General features: G+C 34.7%; 1 protein-coding gene across 2 annotated transcripts in view; it reads right to left on the reverse strand.

Moving 5' to 3' along the window:
- The window catches only part of LOC150085821 (uncharacterized), a 354492-nt gene that overhangs the window by 171267 nt on the left and 162718 nt on the right, over window positions 1–20507 (reverse strand). For both annotated transcript variants that reach the window (XM_090374264.1, XM_090374263.1), the window contains exons 6-7: window positions 9212–9277; window positions 3324–3458 (exon numbers count right to left, since the gene is read on the reverse strand). In XM_090374264.1, coding sequence (XP_090230390.1) covers window positions 3324–3458; window positions 9212–9277 — 201 coding nt within the window. The remainder of the gene's footprint in view (window positions 1–3323; window positions 3459–9211; window positions 9278–20507) is intronic.

Genomic DNA, 20507 nt, shown 5'->3' on the forward strand with positions numbered 1-20507 from the left:
GGAAGCTATAGGTCCATAACCATGGATCTGGTTTTATTTGAAAGAGCTTATTATATGTTTTATTTTTTCATATATGTCCATTGTTCCTTACATATTATTCGTATTTAGATTTATAGTCAACAAACTGAATGAGAGGACACAATGAATCTGAACATGGATGTTTGGCAGCACAGTCTGCCCAAAACTAAGCACAAAACATGGTGAATCTCAGGCACTAAAATTGCTTGTCTACCCTAAAGGGTGAAATTCCACACCCACTGAAGGAGACTGTCCACCACCTCCCCTCCCCCCACCACTCCCATTCTTTGCCTGGTGGGGCATGGGCTTGCCTCACTGATTTTGGGGTCATCTCCTCCATTGAGGAGATGACACCAATTATCTTCGTTATCCGAGGATAATTGGTTCCAGAAAATTTAAAATGAATCCACTTAAAATGGGGACAAATTTTCATAATGTTTATTATTTAAATAAGATTAAATGCAACTAGGCATAATATTTTAAGAGTTTAAGATTCTATATCTATATAATATCGGTGTAGATACACCACAGACAACTCTTGAAGAAACAATATGATAGTAGTGTGAAAAGCATTATTTCATCTGTATCTCATATTGTGCTCATCCTTCACAATGAGTTGCCCAAGTATTGCACTACCTCGAATAAATAACGCTTCACTAATAGAGAAGATTATTGTTGCTTATTCTCAGTGGGGCCACCACCCAGACAGCACCATTTCAAAGCTAGTTAGCTTTTCATCGGTGAGTGGGCAGGTACCCTGGTATTGCAAGTGAAGTGTTACTTATTGCAAGTAGTGCAATACATGGGCAACTCATTGTGAAGGATGAGTAGATATGGTGTACCTACACTGATATTATACAGTAATGTTTATTATGTATTTGTACATAGTAAAAAATAGAGGAAAGAACTGAAAAATGAGAAAATTATTTTATTAGACATTTTTTGTTATATGTTATACAATGTAAGGTTAAGTAGAAAAGTTTATTGAAGTTACACTATTTTTTGGTTGTACAAATAAAGGAATCCAGAGTTATTCGTGTTATAGCATTTAGTTATGCCTTTAACTTCACGCTTAACATTTGTTGCACGATCGTGAAGATCGTTCTCACAAAAAATATTCAAGTGCTTGGTCAATTTTTTCAAAAAAGAAAAAGCTTTAATTCTTTAATTTTCAAATCCTCGTAACTGTGGGGACTCTGATACCAGGGACCCCCTGTATTTTTGTCTCTCATCCCCAAGCCTTCAGTCTCCTCTCCCCGTCGAGTTTTTCGACTAGCGTTCAATTCATATCAAAATTATCCTACCCCTACACTGCAAAACTTAAAACTCCTTTGGCTTGACCCAACCTCTAGCACACCTTTTTTTTTTTTTTTTTTTTTTGGTTCTAACGACTGAAATCTTAGGAAACTAGGTGGCAGGACTTGCCAAAGTACTACATAAAAATACTGGTGTACCTGACTTGCCTCCACAGGGCTTAATGTGGGCAACGGTGGGTTTATTGATCTTGTGACCTTTTAGCCATTGGGTCCCATTAGGGACCCAATGACTAAAAGGTCACAAAACCAATGGTGCATGGTACTACACTTTACAATATCCATACACTTTTAAATCTCTGCCTTTACAGTGTACTGTAACACACAACAATGTATACTACATGAAGGGGGGGGGGAAACACCTGGTGCCATTAGACCCTAAACACGCTTTACCCACTGGAGGCAGTGCTATACCAATGGATTCCAGCAATACACCTTGCACACTGAGTGGTATCATAATAGGGTACTGGTAATCTGAAATTTACAGTTAAAGTTGAATAAGTTTGCACATGAGCAGTGACTATGGCTACACCCACCCTGAAAACATTCATTGCAGCTACACCATAAAAATATTCATTATGGTACATTAATAGATGCAACATGGTTTTTTCCCCGAAGGTAAAATTTACCTGTAATTTATTTGGATTTTTAACATTTTAGCAAGAGTTTCACAAAACTGTCAGTATATTGGTAAAAATTCAAAGGTCATCAACAAGACACTGGCCTGCTTGTTTATGATAGCCAGACCATCAACCTTATAAGATGCAGGGTGATTTTTTTTTGGAGATAGATTTCTGAAAATAAAAGTGTTATATGGCAGGAAATATGGTAAATTGAAAAAGGATGGATGTGCAAAAGTTTGCCTTAAGCCAGAGACAATGATTGCTGGAACAACTACCACCTACTCAAGGAAGGAAGAATCATACATATTATTAGATGGTATCAACAAAGGAGGTTGCGTTTTGGGATTATGACCTCTCTATGGATGTCACTAAAGAAATGGATTAAAACAACAATATTAACATCATTTATTTATACAGAGCTTTTGACACAGTCCCATGTGAATGTTTACTGTATAAACAGTAGTAATATAACATTAAGAACAAGTTACTATTATGAATAAGCAGTAGGAGGCAAAGAGTACAGGAGAAAAGGAGTTATAAATGGCCACTGTTCTTCAGGGATTAATATTACAAGTAGGTCTCACAGCATTTGGTGCTTGGCCTCTTACTATTTCTAATATTTATTAATGATACTGATAGATAGAAATTTAAAGTTTAACGCTTAGGCATTAAACTTTAAACTGTGTCATTAGCAAACCTGTTTGCTAATGACACAATATTTGTAATCCAAGAGTACTGTAGCACATGGCTGGCACCAAACTGAGAACATCTTTATGCTCTGTCACATAACATCGTTAAAGAGGCAAAGATTTAAAATGAGAGGAGACAACTGCAAAATAGATGTCAATTTTCCTTTAGTCTAAGAGTGACTGACTGACTTTTGGAATAAACTGTGATGTATTTTTGTGGAGGCTGGAAGTTTATCTAAATTAAGGAGGGATTGGAAAAATACTTGAAAGAAATAGTTAAATTAAATGAGGGAAGGCAATTATTTATTTATTTTTGCTTTTTCACACATTCTTGAATAGACTCAGTTTACTTTTGATTACTATGCATATTAAAAACAGAGATTATCATCTCTCTACTCTAGTATCATCTACACTAATGAATTTCAAGAATCCCATTCTCCCCCCCCCCACTTTGTTCTTCCATATTTTTGCCTTTTATTCTAATAAATCATCACATAGGTAGAACAGCACAATATATTCTTGTAGTAAAATGTGTCATAGTGAGAAAACAACTAATTTTAATATAATTTTTCAAAAATTTTAATGTCATTCTTTAAAAGCATTATTTAGGCCCAGGAACATAACTAATATAATAAGAAATATAATAACTGCTCATTACAGAAAAAGGAAGGAATACATACCATTCGTTGAGACATGACCTATCAGAACTAATCCGTGTTTCATAATAATCAATCCAATTATGAGTACCACCTCCCATGAAATAATTATATTCCCTAGCTTTACCACTTGCTTTGTGCAATGTCTGAAGTGCAGACCTACAAATAAATTAGTAATTAACACCTTTACACAGAACATCCAAAGAAAATAAAATATGTTAATATTAGTAACTTCCCAAATTACAAACAGCATTTATGCAAAGTAGTTTGTAAAACAAAAGTACATAAATTCAGAAGTGATTTTCCCATAAGAATAACAAGAGGATCTGTAGACTGGTTGTATCACATGTTCCAAATGGTTTGAAAGAGAGAGAGGGACTTATAAGAATCCGATTCAGAAGAACAGCACCCGTGGAAGTAACTACAGAAAAGGGGATGCAGCAGAAATGTCTATGGGACAGGGAGTGGGGAGACTTTGTAAGAGATGGTTCATTAATTAACATAATTGCTCTCTTTGAATGGAGTCGAGAAGACTGAAAGAAGTTATAGAAGCACCACTCCAGATGTGGGAACAAAAGTCCATGGTAGGGTGAATTTAAGATTTGTACAGAGTGAGTAGGATGCTGTAAAATTTAGAACAGCTTTAGAAGAAAAGTAATACCAATAGTGAAAGAGAAAGGCCAGTTTATCCCAAAAACTAGAAGAGAAGCAATACTTGTAATGTGCTTATGCCAAAAGAGAGAGAGATTAGAAGTCTGGGTAATCCCCAATAGAGATATGTGATGTTAACTAGAAATTTGAGCATCATCGAAGGTAAGCATAGGAGCAGCAGAAGATCCTTTTTGTGAGATATAACACAGAACCGAGATTTAGAAGGATTGAAATCGACTAAGTTATCTTTTTCCACTGGAGAATTACCTGAAGATCAGCATTTAAGGAATTAGTAATGGATATTCAAGAAGTTGAAGCTGTTTGTGCAGAGCAAAATTTCTCAAATTGGGTGGAGAAACGCAATAGGCTATCACAAGAAAAACTATGGAGAGAATTTCCAGTCAAGGAAGAAGATCATTAATACACAAGAGGAAAAGAGAGAAATTAACCTTGGGGAACATCAGCATTAGTGGATAAATTAGAAGACAGAGAACCATCTACTATCAGTGAGTAGTCAGAGAGAAAACTGGATACCCAATTACAAAAAACAATTGGCAATAGATTATTTAGAAGACTTTTATGCCAAACATGATCAGAAACCTTTGAAATTACAAACCTTTCTAGCGACAACTGACAAACTGAATTAACATAAATTTAAAATAAATAAATGACATCTACATAAAATACTGACACAGATATAAAATATAATAAAAGCGTTAAAATACAATAGAATAAAATCAAATGTAGACAAATTAATAAAATATACGGTAGCTTTCAGGGTGAAGTGCATCTTCATCAGCTTAGTCGGTGGACGGTGTGCTGCAGTATATACAGTAAACCCCAGCGAATAGCGGGGGTTAAGTTCCTGAGAAATGCCGCGAATACCGAAAACGCGAATACTGAGTTATGGCTCCCATAGTAATAAAAGGGTTCCGTTCCAAATTATGAAATATATATGAAAAACTAGTCTAAAATTTTCTCTATGTATGTATTATATGTACCTTCATAATATGACTATGTACATAAACAGTACATAGTGAAATGCAAGCGTATGGCATCGAAATGAAAATAAGAAACAATTTAATATTAAATGTGATATTTATTAGAAATTTCAAACAAATCTTTCAAACCAGCACCTTTGCTAGCTAAAAAACTTAACCAGCCAGTGCTATCACCAGTTTCGCTAAAGTGTTGATAAAGGAGTTTTGCCTTTTCACGAATGATGAGTGAACTTAACGGAATTTTATTTTGAGTTCTTTTAAAGCTTTTTCCATTTTTTCTAATTTAACATCATGAGTTACAAAGCAAATTTTTGAAGCAATTAGCACGTTTCCACGGACACTACAGCGGATATTTTCTTCCGATTTTTTGATTGATCGTACAGTTGACTTATTAATTTTATAATGTTTTGCCACCGAGGAGACACTTTCACCATTAGAAATTTTTTTCTAATAACTCAATATTATTCGCTAATGCCATCAACTTCTTTGATATTTTCACATTCACATTCCCTTGTTATTCGTAGCCATATTTTTGTACGGGTTAGAAAGAACTTGACCAAATAAAGTCACTTTCTTCCGTTAACACACTCGAAAAAGCCTGTTTTACATTGTAAAATGGTAGATTTATCACTTTTGTAAGCATATCAATTTATAAATTGATAAATTTATTCAATTTATAAGCATATAAATTAAAAACAAACGACGAAACCTTCCATGGCAAGCGCATAACACATACTGAACAAGGATTAGCGAGAAACATCCACGCTCACAATTTTGTCACCCCTCTCCCCCCACCCACTGAGCGTTGTTTTGACCGGGAAAGATAATTTTAGCCACGCCCATGTTTTTTTATTGCGGATAACTTTCACGGTGCTTTAAAATTCACATTTTTTTTTTTTTTTTAGGTTTCATTTTATATTAAATCAGCGACTGCGAAACCGCGAATACAGATACCATGAATAGCAGGAGTTTACTATATATGTTAGTTAAAACAGCAAAAGTCAACCGAGCACAATCATGCATCATGAGCCTGGTGTCGACAGAGCAGAATTACGTATACGTGATGAGAGGCAGCACTCGTCGCACTGCGAAACAGTCTATTCCATAATGGGGTGCAAATGCACTCCCCTATTAGGGTTCATGATACTATTACTGTTAGCTATGTGCAGTGCCTCAAGCCACGAGCGCTGGTGGTAATCACATGAATAGTTGACAATTTCGATGTCTCATCAGGGATCAAGATTATGATGTTCAACCCAATAATCTTGATCCCCAACGAGACATTGAAATCGTCGACTATTCATGTGATTACCGCCAGCGCTCTTGTCTTGAGGCACTGCACATAGCTAATAGTAATAGTATCAAGAACCATAATAGGGGAGTGCATTTGCACCCCATTATGGAATCGACTGGTTTATAGTGCAATGAGCATTGCCATTCGTCGCACATATGCAATTCTGTTCTATCGACACCAGGCTGGTGATGCATGATTGCGCTCAGTTGACTTTTGCTGTTGTATATTATGTCTGAAAGCTATTGTATATTTTATTAATCTACATTTGATTTTATTCTATTGTATTTTAACACTTTTATCATATTTTATATCCGTTTCAGTATTTTATGTAGATATCATTTATTTATTTTAATACAATTTATTTTAAATTTATGTTAATTCAGTTTGTCGGTCGTCGCTAGAAAGTTTTGTGATATGCAACCTGATAACCTTTGAAATGTCAAGAGCAACTTCTGAAGTTTCACCAAACTTTTCCAGGAAATTTGCCATTGATGGAGAATGTAAGCCAGTATACCATCTGTGGACTGACACTGGAGCAAGCCATGTTGGCGATTATTTATCAGCTGGAGTGCTTGGTTTTGATGTCAACAGTTAGTTTATTTTTCTTGTAAACTCAAGCTATATTACCTGAGACAGCCATGGAGGTGTGGTCAGTGAAAATAATTTGGTGCAGGAACACCAAGCAACAAGTAATAAAATCTAACCATAGGTTTGATTTGAAGGATGAGGTGTGGAGATTTCTGCTACTAGTGTAAATCACCATGCCAAACTTATTCAATAAAAAATTTGATGAGTGTGCCCACACACATTCAAACTTCCTTGAATGTGCTTGACCATGAATAAATCTGCCCAACTTACTTATGTGTATATGACCAGCTTTATAAATGGTTAATCTTATAGTCCCTTTCTACAATACCAAATTGCAGCAACTAAACCTAATGAAAGCTCTTCATACCTTGTACATCTGCAATAAAATTGTCCAAAAGCATTGAAATTCTTTCTGAAATGACTTCAGAACACAAAACTGACTTCATGACCATAGCCTAAGAACTGATAGAATACAGATTAATACTTATCACAATAATTTATATTTTATTCTCTGTTAACTTGTTTTGAAAACTGATTAGTATTTTATAACTATTATAGTTCTCTTACAGGCTTGTGTGAGTATGCATATGAACACTCAATATCAATTCTCAATTTGTTTTGCAAAACTTGGGGGGGGGGTGACAACAACAACCTTCAAGGCACAGCAAGAATACATGAAGCAATGTGCAGTTTCTGAATGGAATTTTGAAGAGAATAAGTTTTACAATTAAATTATAAAACTTATGAATCACTTAAAAATCAGTTTGTTTTTTTTGTTTTTTTTTTGTTTTTGGAGAATGTGTAAATTTACAAAACTAGTTATATATTTCCTTTTGTAACATTTCTTTTAAAAAATATGACTGAAACAAATGACTCAAAATAGCTAATTGAAATTCCTATCTCAAATACATATTTACTTATCTACCTACCAATATAAATGAGGTGAGGGCATTAAATAACAAGACTGCATGTGCAGTTATAAAAATTTTCCTGTTCCATGCAACTGCAGGCATGGTAGTTAACCTTTTGAATGTTTTTGTAGTTATATGCCAAAGGATTAATATTCTGACTAACTGCAGTTATAGTGTTTTTTTGTAATGAAGGTTTTGCATCATGAGTGCTGCGACAATAGATACAAACATTGAGCAACGCATAGAGAAATTTCTAACCATATTGAAGAAAACTGCAAATGAAGCTTAAGAGTCATGAGGTGTATGGAAAGACACCTTATAAAGAGCATGTGTTTAAGAACGACACAAAAGGTTTTTATCAGGAAAGAAATTGTGGAAGAAGATAAATAACCAAGCAGATATTAATTGTAAGGAAACAGTGAGGAAAATTTTGAAAATTTTAAGTATTTGAACAAAGTTAATTATTTTAAGTAAAAATTAAGTATTTTTAAAAAAAAATTGGACCAAAATGGTGTCAAAAATTTTGAGATGAAAAATAAACCAAAAATAAATGTGTTGATATTTTGAAAAAAATTGAAAATGCAAACTTTCTGAGTAATGTGATCACTTGTGATGAAACCTGGCACTTCAAACATAACCTGGAACCAAAACAACAACCTTTTCTTTCACTATATATGCACACAACCCTTTTGTTTACTTCTGTCCACTTGATATGTATGCACTCCGGACGATACCCTCATAAAGAGTTTGGAAAATGGTTTGCCAGTACAAAACTGTGAATCCACCTGTATAATATGGTGGCTAGAAATAATTTTGTTTATTCAAACAATGTATGCAATTTAAGACATTTCACTCTGCAAGAAAGGCGGGATGTTAAAATAGCAGATCAAGACATTGCTGCTGCCTTTACATTTTCTTCAATATGAAAAGAGTGACCATGACTGAGTAAATACCATTTACTTAGTCAAACAGTGAATCAGGTGGTAACAATGTTAGATGCAACACCAAGACAATAAATAAAACTGGTGTAGAATCCAACATTTGTCACTGCCTTCATCTGCACACAATTCAATCAGTTTGGCAGTTTATGGATAATCAAAGAAATTTCTATCATACTGTCTTTATTATATGGCTTCATATCTATTTGATCACATTTTACACAATTTTTTTTTTTTTTTTTTTTTTTTTTTCCTATTTCCAAAACTAAAAAATTCACTCAACGAAACTCATTTCCAGTTGACTGAAGACAGCCACAAAATGTGGCCAAATTTATCAAAAGGATAAAAAAAATGAATTCCACAGATGCTTTAGGGCATGGCAGGACTGCATGAATCACACTATGCAACTGCTCAAGGAAACTACTTTGAAGGGGATTAATTTGTAATTAACAATTTTTTTTCAAGAAAACACTTTTTTTAATGTGCCTCATTTAATGGCATGTATACATTGTGTGCATTACCTACTTACCACATTGCTTGAACAGAAACAGGCTTAAAGATGTGATGCCTTCCACTGGAGCTGACACTGAAACCCCTATTATATTAAAAAGAGGTAAGCTGTATCATACATATGAAGAAATTTTTATAGCAATCCATAAATATACATTAAAATTTACATCATTATGAACTTATGTGTTTGTTACTAAGCTTTAAGCATAACTTATACTAATATGTCAGTTAGAGCATGAAATAATTAGCATTAGCAAAGGCACATGCAAGAAAGCAAGCCTATATAGCATCAGACAACAACAAAAAAAAAAAAAAAACACCCCTTCTCATTTCAACCAACCACTTGCTAACATTGTAGAACTAGACAAACATTTGTTTGTCTAGTTCTACCTTGAATCTATTTAGGATATCAACTTCTACAACAACAGATGGAAGTTTGTTCCAGCAATCAACCACCTCCTGGCTAAAGGCAAACTTCTGCACATCTATCCTACAACTGTCTTGCCTCAATTTGAATTTATGCCCTCTCAGGTGATTATTCTGAGCAAGAAGAAGAATCCCAACAGCATTGAGCATGCTCAAACCATTCAAGGTTTGAGCATGCTCAAATTGAGATCTGATTGAGATGTTTATACATCTCAATCAGATCACCTCACAGGTGCCTAGTCTCCAGACACTGTAATTTGCAAAACTTAAGCCTTTCTTCACAAGAGCAACTCTGTTCCAGCAGCCCTACATCCTTCTTAAAATGAGGCCCAGACCTGTATACAGTACTCAAGGTGTGGCCTGACCATTGCCTTATACAAGGGGATAATCACCTCTTCATTCCTGCTAGAAAAATTCTTGTAGATCATTGACAAGACACCATGAGCTACTCTTGCAGACTGTCTGCACTGCTCAGAAAACTTCATATCTGCCTGCGCAATTACCCCAGGTCCTTTTCATTCTCTACCACTGTCAGTGTAGTACCCTAGTATTAATTAATATTTAAATTTACATTACACATCATTGCATCCCCCCCTGGTGTGTGAGAAAAAGATGAGCGTGAGTGGGGAAATATATATATATATATATATATATATATATATATATATATATATATATATATGAGAAGAGATTAAAAAGCATGGGAACAAGGAAACATCTCAGTGGGAATCTGACTGAGATAGACAAGACGTTGGTGGGGTCAGGGATGACAAAATGATGGGATTTTCATGTTGAAATGGGACATAAAAACCAGAGGGAGGAGCATAAATAAAAATTATCAGAGAAAACTAATAGACAATCTCAGGAAGTTTACAATTGGTAACCATATTATTGACCAATGCAACATATCCAGTGCAATATCAGCTCAGCTATTCAGGAAGACAACTCGCTGCCTTACCGAATAGCTGAGCTGTACAGCCTAATGGAATTTGGGGATGGGGCATTGGATCAATATACTTTCTGGCAGAGGGAAGAATGGTGATAGCACCATTTAGACAGCTTTTTTTTAAAAAAAAACCATATACCCTTGAAAATACAAGAACTCCCCGACTTACGTAAGGGTTGCATACTGCAAAACGCTACATAAGTCGGAATTTCCCCCATGCTTGTGCAGCACTTGCAACCGTGCTCGCTGAATTGATTGAATCAAAAAAGAAATGTTCGACAAACATGTAAATAGAATTATTTATTGTATTTATTCAATTTTTTATCTCGTGCAGGAAAAATTACAAAAGTGTGCAACTTAAAAAAAAATTCAAAATTATATAATTACAAAAAAGGAGAGAAGACAGGCATAACATCAGTAAGTTTTACCCCTCGAGCATTGTTTCCACAATCGACATCTTCAGCTAATAAGTACGCGCTGCGGAGGTTGAGAGCTGAGGAGATTTATAAGGGGTCAGTCGCTCAATCTTACAAAAGAACATATTAATATACGACTGGACGGTAGCTTTTTTTCTTTTCATCGTAGATTTCTTTGTAGCAAGCAAGCATACCATTCACTCCTCTGTTAACTTTTAAGAATCGCTCACTGTCAGGATCCATCTTCTCAAACCTTGCGATTGCCATCTCTCTGGTGATGAAGCGTCTCGGCTCCTCATTTGGTTCATCTTGAGCTTCAGCATTTTCTTCTTTCACTATCGCTGCCTGCAAGTCAATAAGTTCTTCATTAGATAATTCCTTCTCTTCTTCCTCTATTAACTTCTCCACGTCTTTGGCATCAACCTCCAACTGAAATAGCTTTGCAACCTTTACAATCATATCTGTAACCTCTTCATATGATTCGTCTTTTTCAAATCCTTCGAAGTCTTTTATGTGCCGTGGGCATATTTTCTTCCATGCGCATTTAAACAACTTTCAGTAATTTCCGCTCAGGCCTTATTAATGATGATGTGGTAAATATTATAAGATTTCCAAAAGTCTCTTAACGTAAAATTTTTCTCACCACCGTCTATTGCAGACAATGCCTGAGCAAATGTTGTGTGTAGATAGTTTTTTTTTTTTTTTTTTTTTTTGTAGTTGTTGGTGCATCAGCTTCTGTGGCCATAATGCACCTCCCAAAGTTTTTGCATTTTACTCTGATCCAAGCACGAGGCAGGATTTGAACCCAAGACCTTTGGGTTGCCATGCAGGGCATAAATAGTATGCTTTTAAATTTGAAACAACACCCTGATCCATAGGTTGGATGAGTGAAGTTGTGTTTGGCAATAGAAATATGACGCTTATGTTCGAATTGAAACCATCTAGGATGTCCAGAGCATTATCTAATAGAAGCAAAATCTTGAAAGGAACGTCGTTATCTTTACAATGTTTTTAAATCTCGGGAATGAAGCAGCATTTAAACCAATCCTCAAAGAGAGATACTGTTATCCATGCTTTCTGGTTCGATCGGAAACACATGGGTAGGGTGGCTTTATTGATGCTCTTAAATGCACAAGGATTTCAAGAATGGTACACAAGCAGTAGTTTTAATCTGTAATCTCCCACTGCATTAGCCCCAAGCAAAATCATGGCTCTATTTTCCTCTTTGTAAAATACAAAGAGGAAAATAGAAACCTGGCATTGTATTTTTCTCTTTGGCAATGTATGTTCGATCCAGCATTTTTTCCTATACAGAGCAGTCTGGTCAGGTTAAAAAATTGCTGAGTTGAATAGCCACCTTCATCAATAATTTTTCCAACAAATTACAAAATTTCTCTGCAGCTGCAAAATCAGCACTGGCAACTTCACCACATACTTTAACGGTGTGGAAACCAGTGCGATTCTTGAACCTATTAAAACACCGTACCTTGCCACGAACATGGGTTGGGGTTCACCGTACTTACCCTTAATATCTTTATAAATACTTGTTGCTTTTGCTTGAATGGTCATTAGACTCAGGATTATTCGCTTCTGAATCTGATTTTCCATCCATATTATTAACAGCTGTCCTATCTTCAATATAGCACCTGAACACTGTTTTGTGATCACTGTTTATCTTAAGTTGATCCTTTGACATTTTCTTTTATATGTGCACTGTCCTTTAAAATAGTATTTACTGTTGAAGCAGCAAGACCTAATTCCCTTGCAATAGATGACAAACTTTGTCCTGCTTCGTACTTCTTATTCATTTTCATCTTCATTTCTAAATCAATTTTGTTTCGTTTCCTGGAACTACCACCACCTTCACTTTTCGTTGGTCGCTTTCCCTTCATCATTGTAATATGCAAATAGGAATGAAGAGAAGTTTCTGAAAATTTGTTTTTTATATGATTGAAGATTTCAGTGGAAGGGGAACATATTTCACCATAATAGCATAAAAACCCACACAATTATAGTTATGCGTATTATTGCAAATGCAACAAAATCGAATTTACTACCCGTTTATAATTAGATGCACTAACAGCAAATCTCAATAAACAGGAAAGTGTAAATTGTTTTTATTGTTTTTTGGTCGTGACCTCTAGAAACGTGCTTTAGAAAAATATCACAAAAGAATTCAAATTGATTCTTATAATGGGAACATATGATAACGATGAAAGGGTAGTGCAATTTGCATTATAAATATGAGATATAGTAAAATTTTGTAAGTATGTAATATAGTAAAATTTTCCACTTCCAAGGACTTGGAACAAATTACAAAAAAAAAAAAAAAAAAAAAAAACAGTGTGTTATTGGGTTCACATTACGATATTTTTACGATACCTCCATTTATTCTTACGGGATGCAATATACATTTCCATGATTTTTTTAAGTTTGCACCGGCTTGCAAAAACTTACATAAAGCCGAATATCAGTAAGTCGGGAAGTTCCTGTAGTTTTCAAGGTCTCTGTATCCCTTAAAAGATTCTCTAAATACATAAAAAACCTTCCCTGGTATACATATTAAAAATTAAATTATGCACCTACACATGCTTATACAGGCATACCTCGGTTAATGTTACCTCTGATAACGAAGCTTCAATATAACGAAGTCCGCAATTTCAAGCCCCATTTAACATAAAAAAAAATATTCCAGTTTAATCACCTGAAATCTAAACAAACTGACGAAATTACGGAAACCTTTTGGGCTTCTCGTGGTTGGTTCGAGAAATTTAAAAAAAAACGGGCCAGGGTTCATAGTGTAAAATTAACAGGAGAAGCCGCAAATAAGTTTTCAGAAAAACTAAAGGAAATAATTGAACGTGAAAATTTTCCACCAAATTTGATGTTCAGTGTTGACGAAAGCGGTATGTTCTGGAAACGGCTACCAACAAAAAGTTTCATTTCTATTGAAGAAAAACCAGCTGCTGGGTTCAAAGCAGCCAAAGACCGTTTAATGTTACTCTTTCGATTGAATGCCTCTGGCGATTATAAATTAAAATTGTTATTAGTTTACCATTCAGAAAATCCGAGGGCGTTAAAAGGTAACATAAAAATGAATTTACCTGTAATATGGAAAGCAAATAGAAAAGCGTGGGTTACCAAGGAGTTATTTACTGATTGGTTTGTTAACCACTTTTGTCCTGAAGTAAAACGGTATTGTCAAAAAAAACAACTTTGAAGAAAAAGCTCTTTTGTTGTTAGACAATGCTCCGGGACATCCTACTGATCTTAACACGTTGGACACATGCATTCCTGTCAAAGTTGTGTTTCTTCCAGCAAACACAACTTCTTTGATTCAACCATTGGATCAGGGAATGATAGCATCATTTAAAGCTTATTATCTGCGTCGAACATTAAGCAATTTAACTGAACTAGAGGATAAAGAGGAAATGACAGTTAAAACTTTTTGGAAAAACTACACCATTAAAAAGGCAATTGAAAACATTGATAGTTCTTGGAAAGAAGTCACTAAGAAATGCTTAAATGGAGTTTGGCGCAAAATATGGCCAAAAGTTGTACTAGAAGAAGAAAATAGCATCCAAGAAATTAGAAATGAAGTTATCCAGATGGCTCAATCAATAGGTTTCGAAAATGTCGATGAAGAGGATGTTAGAAATTTATTGAATGCAGAAGATGATGGTTTTTCAGTGGAAGATTTAGAAAACCTTGTTAGCAACGAAGACAAAGATAATGAAGACGAAGTTAAAGAAGTTCCTGCCGAAAAAGTGTTAACAAACAAAGATTTAAAAAGCTGCTTAAATGACATTGAAAACGTTTAAATTTTTTTAGTGGAAATGATCCTGATTTAGGAAGAAGTTTTATTGTTAAGCGATCAGTATTAAATGCAATAACTCCGTATAGACAATTGTTAAATGAAAGAGAAAAAAAAGCATAAGCAATCAACTTTAGACTCATATTTTAAAATGTGATTTCACTTTGTATGTAAGTTGTATGTGCAGTTCTGGAAACGGCTACCAACAAAAAGTTTCATTTCTATTGAAGAAAAACCAGCTGCTGGGTTCAAAGCAGCCAAAGACCGTTTAATGTTGATAGCTTAATTTTATTTAATAAAACTTTTCTTTGTTCGAAAAAAAAGCTTTTCATTTTCTTTACGTAGGAACATATCCCTATTCTGGCCATAGTATTTTTACCTCTGAAAACGAAGTTTCGCTTAACGAAGTAATTTCGTGGAACGCATCCTATTCGTTATTCGAGGTATGCCTGTATTTATATTGATTTATTACAGTAAACCCTTTAAAATCCAGCACCCTCAGGGAATGAGAGATGACAAATTTTTAAATTTCACAGATTTTATGGCGGGTGAGCAGTTTCAGAGGAGCAACATTTCAGTAAATATAAAGACAAACAACTCACATCTGTCAACATTTATAATGATTAGCTTGTCTTTTGATCTGTTTCTTTGTGATATAATAATATTTAAATGCATAGGTAATACAAGGTCTTAATTCTTACAGCACAATAACTTGCATTTGTAACAAGTTGCACTGGTGTTGCGTTACTTTCAACACATAGATTTAACTATATTACAACTTCAAAAACTGATTTTGTGTACTGCATGGAAATTCACATTTAGCAAATTCTTTACATTTAGCAAAAACTGTTTTCTGAAGGTAATAAAATGCATGGCATAATTTATACAAGAACTCCCACTCGTAGGGCACTTCTATTGTCACAAGAGACCACCTGCAATCTAATGAGAGACCAGTTATTCCTGAAACAGCTGTCATAACAAAATCATCTTTTAAACAAATGGCCAATTAAACCTTTTGGAGATACCACTTGTTTGAATGCAGTGGAAAGGCAAGTTTGTTCTGCTTTGAAAATTAAGACCATTGCATTATCTATGCAGTTAAAATCTTACTGACCAAAAAAAGAACACTTTAAAGGGCAGACAGTCCTGCAAGCATCTCGTGAACAGAGAAATGTCACCCTTTTTTGCACAGTTTCAGACAAATGATATAGCTGATCAGACTGTAGTGCCAGACTGATTTCTAAATATTTCTGGATTTTACAGTTTACTGCATGTGAAAATATTTTTATATGATATATAAAATATATTCAAAATATTTCTGGAAATATATCACAAAAAAGAAGAGTGTAAAATGTCATGTTTAATTTAGTTTTTTTCATTACTAGAAGTCTAGATTCTAAGTTAAAATGAACACAAATTAAAAAAAAATTTACAGCCAATCATATTATTCATGCAACAGTATATCATATATCACATGAATATTGCATGAATATTCATATTATTCATGCAACAGTATATCTATATATCATATCAAATACAATGCAAACATAGGGAAATAATATTAAGTAATTAAATATTATTTTTCATATAAAGATTTTTTGATATAAAAGAAATTTTTAGGTAAAATGCTAAATTAATTCCAATTTTCAGCTCATTTATAGAGTGGTTAAGAAATCTTATTTATTGCCAAAAAAACTTTCTCAAACTTGGTTAAATTGAAGACATTCAAATTTCTCAAATTTTGTTAAATTTTTCTTTCTAATTTTCTCACACTTAGTTAAAATGAAGATGTCAAATTTCAATGTCTTAATAGAGTAAACTATGAAGAATCCTGCACTTTATGAATCCAGAATATTTTTCAAAAAAAAAAAAAAATCAACATGGAAATCCCCACAGGTAGTAGTAGTAGTAGTGCATATAAGCACCAAGATCCCCAGAGTGGGTGGAAAAGCCTGTCAATACACAAATCAAAAATCAAGTAATGATGCTAAAGATACAGTAAACCCTCAGGGCACCTCCGTAGCCAGGTGGGCAGGAGCAGCAGTGCATAGCACACGCTTCTTAATTAGACCAGGGATCGAGCCCGTAACCACCAAATAAGGAGGATGCGGAAAAGTCAGAGAATGACCACTGCATAACCCCGGAGAAATATGGCCTTAGTTGCTAATGCTCCTAAAAACCAAATAACAACATAAACCCTCGCTAATCCAGATTAATTGGGGAGATCATCTGGATAAAGTGATAATCCGGCTTAGTGAAGCAAAAGATAGCCCTAAAAGACAAAAAAAAAAAAAAAAACTAGGAACACAAATAAATGGAAAATTTAACGATATAGGTAGCGCTGATGAAAATAAATTTAAAAATATCACTGTAGAGCCTTTATTTAAAAATTATAAAAAGACAATATATTTATCTATCAATAGAAGACTCAGTAGATCTTGTTTTTGAATGCAATAATGCAAGTTTGAAGAAACTGTCAAGTTTTATCTTGACTGTATTGTTATTTCATTTAATTTTTTTCTAAATGGTTGGATACCTTCATCGTAGATTTAGGGCTTCACCACAAATTTTTTTATTAGTGATATTCTCTCTGTCTAAATCGTCACAGCCATTCTGAACTGCAAGAATAACTGTGTGACTTCAAATGCTTTGCAATTTTTCTGCTGCTGCCTTTAGCTCAACACCAATGCCACTTGATCATTGCTGTAAATACCACTAAAAAGGTTTTAGGGCTAAAAGCCTCAGACTACAGAAAGTTCACTAACCGAACAAGTTAGTGCATGGTATCATGTTAGTTCATAGAAAATCACCCCAAAGTTGGTGAAATGGCATCATTTTTGTTATATCTCATATTGTGAATGCCTTCACGAGCTGTCCTGATATGGCAATACCAACCAATATCTCATATTGTAAATCCTTCACGACAAGTTGCCCTGATTGCACTACCTTGAATAAGCAACACATACCACCACCCACAGGTGGTGGTATCCACCGAGAATAAGTAACACTAGTCTTCTCCACTGGAGAAGCATTGCTTATTCGAGGTAGTACAATATCAGGGAAACTCATTGTGAAGTGGTATTTGTGAATACCACTTAAATGTTTTAATGTCTGTCTATTTGATACACTGCTTTCATCACTCCCCACATTGAATTTTAAAGCAAATGTCTTTATGGATTCCTTTGTTTTTTAGTATCCGACACAATCAGTCTGTTGGCCAATAAAATTCTTCAGCAATTTTTTTCCAAGAGCACCATTTAAGTTGTTCTAACACTTTGAGCTTGTTAATGATAATTAGTGTGTTTTCTTTTTTTCAGTTCTTTAGAACCCAAAATATGTTAACTCATGTACATATATATAAGTATAAAGAAGTACATGAATGAAGCAATATAAGCAATAACATCCGTGCGACTCAGAGTCAACAACAATACTGAACAACACGCAAGACAATGTAATGTATGTTCCGTCTCTCTCTGCGCAGTCAATCAGCACACAGTCAGATTGACTCATCTGTCTTCCTAAATCCCGTGTGTCTTTCAAAGTACTTAATTGTGAACAGAATTTTTCATATTTTGATCTGGATTATCCAACATCTGCATATGATATGTTATCATATTCGGATGACTCGAAGCTCTTAACAAAAATAAAATCGGCTGATGAAGCAATAGACACTACAGTAACCATCAACAAGACTTTATCAGAAATACAACAGGACCTCATGAAATTTGACCTGCAAGTTAACCCTGCAAAATCTGCCATCATGGTCTTCGCACTTAAACCGACACCAACCATAATTCAGCCAGCGATAGACGGAGTCTTGATCCCCTGCGTAAAAGCAGAAAGACCTGGATGTGACCTTTGATCGAAAATTAAGATTCCATCATCGCATAGAAGAACTCTATGCTAAATTCAACAGGAAATGGTGGGTTGCCAAGCAACACTTGCTACATATTCATAAGAAGAATTTGATAAGAACGTATATTAGGATGATGATCTTTGGAGGTGTACTGTATGGGGTAGAGTTGTGGGGCTCTGTCGCAGACACAACAATCAAACCATTGAACGCTGCAGAATACTGGCTCCTGAAGTGGGCTACCTGAAAGTGTCATCTCCCACCACAACTTCACACAACACTGATGGCCAAAGCACTGAATTTAACCAGATTCGTAGCCTTAATGAATGAAACAAGACTAATCTTTACCATCAAAATGATCAGATCACTGGAAGAATCTCAGTGCCCAACATTTGGAACATGTGCTGGAGGATCCCCTAACCAATGCTCCATCCACTACAAAGCTTCTTGCTCTTCTGTTGAAGTTACATTTTTAAGATCGGTTCCTCCCCTATCATAAGCTCCATCTAGCTCAATCCTTGGTGCAAAATTGTTGATGACAAAAAGCATAGATGACTCATCCTAATTCTGCACAGGTTCCACAACCATCAACTGATGTGAGATCGCTCCTGCTCGGCAAGAATTTCAGGGAAACTTGAATTCAAGAAAACTATAATGTGTTATTTTAATTAATTTTATTATTTTAATTTGATGTATTTTTGTTATTATTGTATTTTACTTTAACTAAATACAAGCTTCTGTATGTTATTTATTATCCTATATTATATTTCTGGCAAGATGATATCTCTGCTGCTTGTTAACCCCTGGCTTAGTTCCGTAAAGGGAATTGTAAAGTCTGGGTATCTGCATGTATCTTTGCACCTTACAAATAAAGATCATATTTATTTATTTATTTATTTATCCAGATTAACTGTAATTGGATTAGCGAGGGTTTACTGTATATCACAACCAAAATATCAATACAGTGAAACTTCCCTTTAACGGACAGCCATGGGGAACGAAAATGTGTCCATTAGAGAGAAGTGTCTGCTAACAAGAAGTCTGAGGGAGAAAAAAAAAAAAGAAAAAAAAAAAAAAAGAAAAATTGTTAAACGTTAATGTAAAATTAAATTAAAATATATACAGATTTTGAACAATATTTTTGTAAATAATATACATACAATTGTGCTATGCATATTATGACTTTATCTTAAGAAAAATACATAGAGTAATCACTTATTTTCTTCTGCACCTTCTTCCGGCTGATAATTTTGTTTTCAACATTTGTTTGGAGTGAAGAAACCATCGAAAGTCCTTCAGTATCTTCTTCAGCAGGGAAAAACATTTTTAAACGATTGATTTGTACGAGCGCTTCTTCCATTTTCATTGGTGGTTCGTCGTTAATGTTCTTCGACAGAATGACCTCCTTCCATTTCTTCATCCTCATGAGGAACTTCTTGAAAAATATCGATGATAATGTCGTTGATATCTAGAGCACCATCTTCTGTAGTGAGGTTCGAGTCAATATCTTTGTAGCCAGGGTCACTGGTAGCTGAAGTATCGTACATTATCAATAGATGTCGAAGTTGTGCTCCACATTGCTGAACAGCAATTTCAATTTTTCCGCTTGAGAAGCCAGACTTTACAAAACAGTTCATGACAGTTTGTTTTCTAATTGCGTTTACTGAAGAGGAAATCCATTGAAGGATGCTGATTTTCTTTGCAAGATCACTCGCACATGTTACATCGTTCATGTTTGCAATGAGATGTCTTAAAACACGTTTTCTGTAGTGAAGTTTAAAATTTTTTATTATCCTTTGATCCAAGGGCTGACACTCTGCAGATGTGTTTGGTGGCAGAAAAACGATTTGAATGTTGGAC

Source organism: Mastigoproctus giganteus, chromosome 5 (assembly GCF_048544385.1).
Source record: "Mastigoproctus giganteus isolate SK-2022 chromosome 5, ASM4854438v1, whole genome shotgun sequence".
Taxonomy (NCBI): Eukaryota; Metazoa; Arthropoda; class Arachnida; order Uropygi; family Thelyphonidae; genus Mastigoproctus; species Mastigoproctus giganteus.